We start from the raw sequence: 6,852 nt of genomic DNA, 5'->3' as shown, positions 1-6,852 counted from the left end.
TATTGCCGCTTTCCCTTTCCCTTTCCCTTTCCCTTTCCCTTTCCCTTTCCCTTTCCCTTTCCCTTTCCCTTTCCCTTTCCCTTCCCCTTCCCCTTCCCCTTTCCGTTTCCCCCTTCCCCTTCCCCTTTCCCCCTTCCCCTTTCCCAGAGCAGCCCATGTGTTTTCAGCAGTTTTGTTCAAACACTTTCTTCCCCATTTTTGTAACATTGGGAGAATTTGAACAAACTCCCTCCAGTACGTTTTACAGAGTCTATGATTTTGAAACCTAACCAAATTCACTCACACTTTCCCCAAGAAAGTGGAATGAATCAAAAGCCATAAGAAAATGTACAGCCACATCTTACCCTCAGAAAAATGAGCAGAATAAATGAGCAGAATTACCCACCAACAGTGCCTCAGTCTCCCCACTAGCTTAGACCGGACATTTCTCATAGGGATGGCTGAATGTTGGTGAGACTAATATTATCCAAGGATAAATAATGCCTTAATAATTTATTTTATAAGTGTTTAATAGTCTCTTTTTTTGAAATTGCAAAGTAAGTATTTACAACATGAGAGACGGGCCAAGCAAGGTGGCACCTGTATGGGATGGAGCTGAGGGCTGGTGGTGTACACAGGAGTGTTGAAGGGCCTGGAGATTTCTGGGATCGTACTGAAGTAGGGGGTTGGTGGAAGAAGCCTGTCTCCTATTTATTAGTCTTGAAAGCTCCAGGGGGCCTCTTGTGTCCCTACTCGAAGTAGCACACAGGGGCTGGCATGCACATGTGGTTAACAGAGGAAACAAAGGCAGAAGAGGGGCCACCTCAGTGATAAACATTGCCAGGGATGTTCAGGAACCCTGATGGTCCAAGATGCACTTCTGCATGTGCCATCCTCTTTTCTGTATGAGATGAATTCCTAAATTCAGAGGACTTAAATCACGTTTGTCCATACCTACATCCCTTCTAAGAACTGATGGTTTCACTTAAGGGTTATTTTCTGTGTTTCATCTGAAGTGGGTTTGTGCAATTGGTGCTACGACAGTAACCCTGTCAGATTTGCAGCACTGATGACAGCCGCAGGAGACGGCAGCTCTGTGGTTAGAAGCCTTTGACACGTCTTCTTAGTTTAGGGTGACATTTGTAAGACACTTTGTAAACATTCAGGAGAGCCACCTCAAGCTGGATGAACTGAAAGCCTGGAGAGGACCCGTATTGCAAGGAGCAGGTCACGGCAAGGAGGCAGAGAAGATTCGGTTTGAGGAAAAACAGAAATTATACAAAAAGGTGGAAATACTGACGAGGCAGACCTACAACAATAAACAAACTGCAGTAAAAAACTTCCCTGTCATCCTCTGAATTTTGAAAATTGAGTCAAAAGTGAATGGGGACATAGATTAAGTTCTTCTAAAAATGTGTTAAGGCTTAATCCTAACTTTGAGAATCTGGGCTAAACAGGCAGGCAAAAATTTTGGCAGATTTTACCTTCAACATCCACTAAACCTTAATTCTCCAATTCTTTGTTTTTGAATTCCTTTTCTATAGGTTCGAAGTGAACTGAAGAAACAACTGTGCAAATGGCAGTATCAAGATTACCTGAACTTCATCCACAAACACAGGAATCTGTCCAGAGAAAACAGTCCCGTCAACTACGTCACTCAGTTGTCACTGCTGGAGAAAATCAGTCCAAAAAGGAGAACGTCTGCGGACCAGAATGGTGTCACTGCCGTGTGAGCTTTCCTAGCAAGACGAGTTGCTGTGACAGTGTGACATACCTGGCCAGCTTGGATTCTTTACGGCTTTCCACAGTGTTCAAGAGCCTTCTGGGAATTTCTTGTCCTCAACCTGAGCTGTGTTTCTCACCTGGTACAGCTCACTATCACAACATTAGTTCTATCTCCTTAAGCTCTTGTTTTGTTGTGAAAAGCCAGACCTTGAGCTAGGTTGAACAGGTCAGCACCCGAAAAAAAAAAGGGACTACATTAACTCCTCCCAGGCGCAGCATGTTTGTCACGTCTTTGTTAGTGTTTCCTGAAATTCCCAGTTTTCATTATTCCTGATCTTCATTTGAAAGATTTGTGGTGGCAAAGGATTTCCACAATGACTAGCAATGTTTTACCAGTTGTTTGGAGATCTTAATCTTAATGGGAATTACATGGAGAAACTTGGGTTTTTTTCCTTCCAAGCCTGTTGAACAGAGAGATTAGAAATTAGGCCAGAGGACCCCAAGACCTTTGTTGTCCATGGGAAAACATGGTGTAGCTGAACATTAGGCAGCTTATGCGTGTATGAAGGAAGAACATAGAGCTAACCCAATGCAGTATGTCAGCTGGGCTACCCTGAGCTCAGAATAACGTACAGACCTAGTCTTAGTGTCCAGATGCTGGTCCTTGGGTAGCTGAAACGGACCTTCCACCACCATAACCTTGAAGTCTGGCTGGATCCATCAATTACATACATAATTAAACTGTGCTTTTGTGCTTTTTTGGGAACCTCCCTTTGAGGACCAACCTGCTGAGATTGATGTTATTATCTCAGTCCTGCTCATCTTTTCTCAGCTCATTATCACTCCACCCAATGATGTTTCTGGGGTCAGAATTATCAACGCAGCAGTGTGGTGTAGTGAAGCAACGTATGATCTCGTAAAAGAGATTGAACCCATGTTGTGCTTTGGATGGCCGCCCCCTCTCTTCAGGACTGAGTTGTACTCTACCTCAGACCCTCCAGAAGTAAAGAAAGAGCACGCAAGGTGCACTAGTCCCTGCTTTAGTTCCATAGGACCATTTCCAGGAGAACCTGCATCCAGACGTGAAAGCACTGCTAGAGACCATGACCATCCAGGTACCCCGGCTTTCTGTGAATCACAGTACCACCTCAGCTTTTAAAAGCAGTGCTCCAGCCCTGCATTTTGCTCTGCTCTCGGTTAATTATTAGGCTTGGTTAATTATTGGCTTCGTGGAAACTCCTTTGTTGATTTTAAAAGCTTCATCTCTAGTTCCATTATTAGAGCAGAGATTAATTGTTCAGATTTCTGTAAATACGGTTCAGATCAGTCCTTTATTAGTTGGGGATTTAACCCATCTGTCCCAATGAATCAGATGTCCTCTATAATGTCTCATTTTATCTATTCTGTTATCCTTATCTGTTTTTCCTGTAAAAATAACCTTTGCTCCCATGTTGTTTGTTACCCTGCATAGTGATGTGTAAGATAAAAATCCATAAAATGCATGTGACAGTTACAGCTGTTGTGCGTTTGTAAATTTTATGTGTGTCTGTTTGGATATTTTATTTGAGAGTTTATAGACTCAGGAGAGATGGAATCATATCATGGAGTCATAGACTCATAGAGTCACAGAATCACAGAATGCTTGATGTTGGGAAGAACCTTCAAACATCCTTAAAGTCCTCAGTCAAAGTGAGCAGGGACATCTTTAACAAAATCAGGTTGCTCTGAGCCCTGTCCAGGGATGGGGCTTCTCCCACCTCTCTGGGCAACCTGGGCCAGTGTTTCACCACCCTCATTGTAAAAAAATTCTTCCTTACATCTAGCCTAAATCTTCCTCCTTTAGCTTAAACCATCACCCCTTCTCCTGTCGCAACAGCCCCTGCTGAAAAGACCATCCCCATCTTTCTTACAGGCCCCCCATAAGTACTGAAAGGCCACACTGAGGTCTCCTTGGAGCTTTCTCTTCTCCAGGCTGAACAACCCCAACTCTCTCAGCCTTTCTTCATCAAAGAGGTGTTCCAGCCCTGTAATCATTTTTGTGACCCTCCTCTGAACCCTCTCCAGGTCCATGTCTTTCCTGTGCTGAGGGCTCCAGAGCAGGACACAGCACTGCAGGTGGGATCTCACCAGAGTGGAGCAGAGGGGCAGAATCACCTGCCTTGACAGGCTGGCCAAAAAATAATCCTGGGGAGTGCAAAGTTATCTTGGATAAAGGCTTTGTTTGGGCTGTGAAAGGGCCTCTGACCCCTTCTTGATGGCAAATCTGAAGACACGATGGTGTGTGTAGGAGCAGGAAACTCTTCAGGGATCTACCTCCTCTCAGCAAGGCTGTGAAGGCAGCACAGGGGTTGTCCTCACAGGCGGTGTCTAGCAGCGCTGCGCGGTGTGCGTTGAGGCACTGCCATCTCGTGGTGCACGGTGTGTTCTGGGCACGCTGCTGGATGCTGCACTCCAGAAAGCTAGGCAGTGCTCGGAAACATCGTCCTCTGCTTGCACCCAGCACGACCCTGAGAAATGTTCTCTCCCGAGTGACACTGAAACGATTACCAAAGGACAGCAGCACAATGCGTTAAGGGAGGGGATTGTCCCCCTCTCTGCTCTTGTGAGACCCCACCTGGAGTAGTGTGGCCCGCTCTGGAACCTCCAGCATAAGAAGGATGTGGACCTGCTCAAGCGGGTCCAGAGGAAGACCATGAAGATGATCAGGGGGCTGGAGAACATCCCCTATGCTGGGAGAGTTGGGATTACTCAGCTTTAGGGAAGACAAGGGTCCAGGAGACCTTATAGCAGCCTTCCAGTACTTAAAGGGGCTACGGGAAAGATGGGGAGGGACCTTTATCAAGGAGTGTAGTGATAGGATGAGGGGTAACGGTTTTAAAATGAAAGACGGTCGATTTAGAGTAGTTATTAGGAACAAATTCTTCCCTGTGAGGTGAGGTATCTGGGGAGGGGCTCTTTGTCAGGGAGTGTAGTGACAGGACAACAGGTAACAGTTTCAGACTGGAAGAGGGGAGTTTTAGGGTAGATTTGAGGAAGAAATTTTTCCCTGTGAGGGTGGTGAGACCCTGGCCCAGGTTGCCCAGAGCAGCTGTGGATGCCCCATCCCGGGCAGTGTCCCAGGCCAGGCTGGACGGGGCTCTCAGCACCCTGCTCTAGAGGAAGGTGCCCCTGCCCAGGGCAGAGGGCTGGAACCGGGTGATCTTTAAAGTCATAGGGAGAAATAATTAAAAAATACAACATCTGAGTGAGAATTGTTCATTTGCAGAAAATACAGCTGGATTTTCGGTATTACTCTCCTTGGTGTGTTGACAGATCTGCTGACCGAGGATCTTCCAGTGTCTGGCTCTTGGAGCAAATGTGTGAGAGCGTGTTATTGTTTCCTTAAAAATGTGGATACTTACACAGGACTTATAGAGAGAGCTGAAATATTTTTGGAGGTACCTTTCCTTTCTTTGCCTCTTGACTACAAAAGGAGCCTAAAAAATCACTTAGGTTAGATGTAACCTTCAGAAATAAGGCCTTTACCAGACTCCTTGTTCTACATTTGCTGATCTCCCTGTTTTGTAAGATAGTGACTGAGGCAACCCGTCTGCACGTGGTGGAAAGGGGAGACACATCCTGTGCCATGTCATCCAGCACCCAAAGAAGGGGCTGATGTTCCCTCAGCTCACCCAGTGTATCCATGTAAATGGGTTGCGACAGGGTATTTAAAGTGTTTCAAAATACAGCAAAAATGAAAATCCATACATCTGCCCTGCCCCTCTCCATTCTCAACCTGCCCATGGGCCCAAGATCCCATTCTAGCCCAGGCCCTGACTCAGCAATTGCTGTAGGATGCTGATCTCCATCATTGCAACAGCCCTGCTCCACCAAGGGCTCCACCGATCTGGGACAGATCCATAGGCTGAGTCCTGGCCTGGCCTTGGACTGGTGTTGGACCTGCATGGCCATCGTGAACTTGCCTGATGATCTGGACTCTTGGTTGAATCTGGTCTCTGTCTCCAGGCCTTCCTCACCATGGCAGTGACTGGCCCAACTGCTCATGTGATGCCCCTTGTTGCCCAGGACCATTCCCTCAGGATCAGCTGGCCCTGGCTGATCCCTGACTCACCTCTAACTCTAGTTTCAGTAGATACATATCCACTTCCCCATCAAAAGAAAAGGCTCCAAGTATCCATACTTCGGTTAAACAATGAGGGAGAAGAACAATTGAAAGATGTAGCTTTTGTGGAGGATTCATGGATCTATGGGGGTCAGACAAAGACTTAAGGTAGCTGAAACTGAGGAAAAAGAGGGGAGAAACATCAAAAATAGGTCATCTACAGTGGAGTCCCCCCTTTCAGCAGGGTGAATGTACCTGAAGCATATCCAATGTTATAAAGACCAACCTTTTCCCGCCTGTGCCAACAGGCAGTGCCTTTGTTTGAGGACAATATAATTTCTTTTCTTGTTTAGACCCCTTAGAGATAATATGTAGGCCCCAAAGGACCTGTGGATCAAAGCTCAGAGCCACAGGGGCTGTGAGTTGCGATGGAAACTGCATTGGCATTGGCGGTATTAGGCCATAGTCATGCTTGATACTGGTGAGTCTGCTGAACACCTTCCTCATGTAACTCCACTGGCTGATGGTGCAGGAAGAGTGTGCATGGCCAAGTCTTCTCGCCCGATTGGTCCAGGACTGACTTTGCCCAGCAGAATCCAGGGACTCCTTCCCATGAAGAAGGAAGCTAACCCTTTTAGACCCAAGAAACTCCATCTGCTGCCTCAGGAAGAAACACGCTACCCTGTAACTTCACAGACAAAAAGTTCTCTTTGGTGCAATTTTATATCAGAACAGACTTCTACAAAATGATAATACATTTATTGTGTCATCTACAGCAGTAAACATGTTAAAAACAATTTCTCAAAACACAAAAAAGGTTAGAAAGCAGCAATTGATATCTGTGTTTCCACCTCATAACAAAGCTGAGTAACCCCAGATCCCATTACCAATTATACCAATTTTGACCAAAAAAGGTCAGTATTAGACCCAACAGGCCGGTAAGTTTGTACCTTGACACAGTCAAAAGCCAAAATACAGCTTTCCATCCAACAAGTCGGTACTTCTCAGAGCTCTAGCATGTTGCATTGCCACTAAATTGAAAAGGG

The 6,852-nt window shown here is 46.0% G+C and overlaps 1 protein-coding gene across 1 annotated transcript in view; it reads left to right on the top strand.

The window, feature by feature from the left end:
• The window catches only part of LOC104493178 (vasoactive intestinal polypeptide receptor-like), an 18,705-nt gene extending 16,972 nt beyond the window's left edge, over window positions 1–1,733 (top strand). Inside the window, exon 12 of the mRNA XM_010135810.1 lies at window positions 1,524–1,733. Coding sequence (XP_010134112.1) covers window positions 1,524–1,712 — 189 coding nt within the window. The 3' untranslated portion in view covers window positions 1,713–1,733. The remainder of the gene's footprint in view (window positions 1–1,523) is intronic.
• The last annotated feature ends 5,119 nt before the right edge of the window (window positions 1,734–6,852 follow it).

This window comes from Buceros rhinoceros, unplaced genomic scaffold (assembly GCF_000710305.1).
Source record: "Buceros rhinoceros silvestris isolate BGI_N320 unplaced genomic scaffold, ASM71030v1 scaffold605, whole genome shotgun sequence".
Taxonomy (NCBI): Eukaryota; Metazoa; Chordata; class Aves; order Bucerotiformes; family Bucerotidae; genus Buceros; species Buceros rhinoceros.
This window is presented reverse-complemented; position numbering and strand designations above follow the sequence as displayed.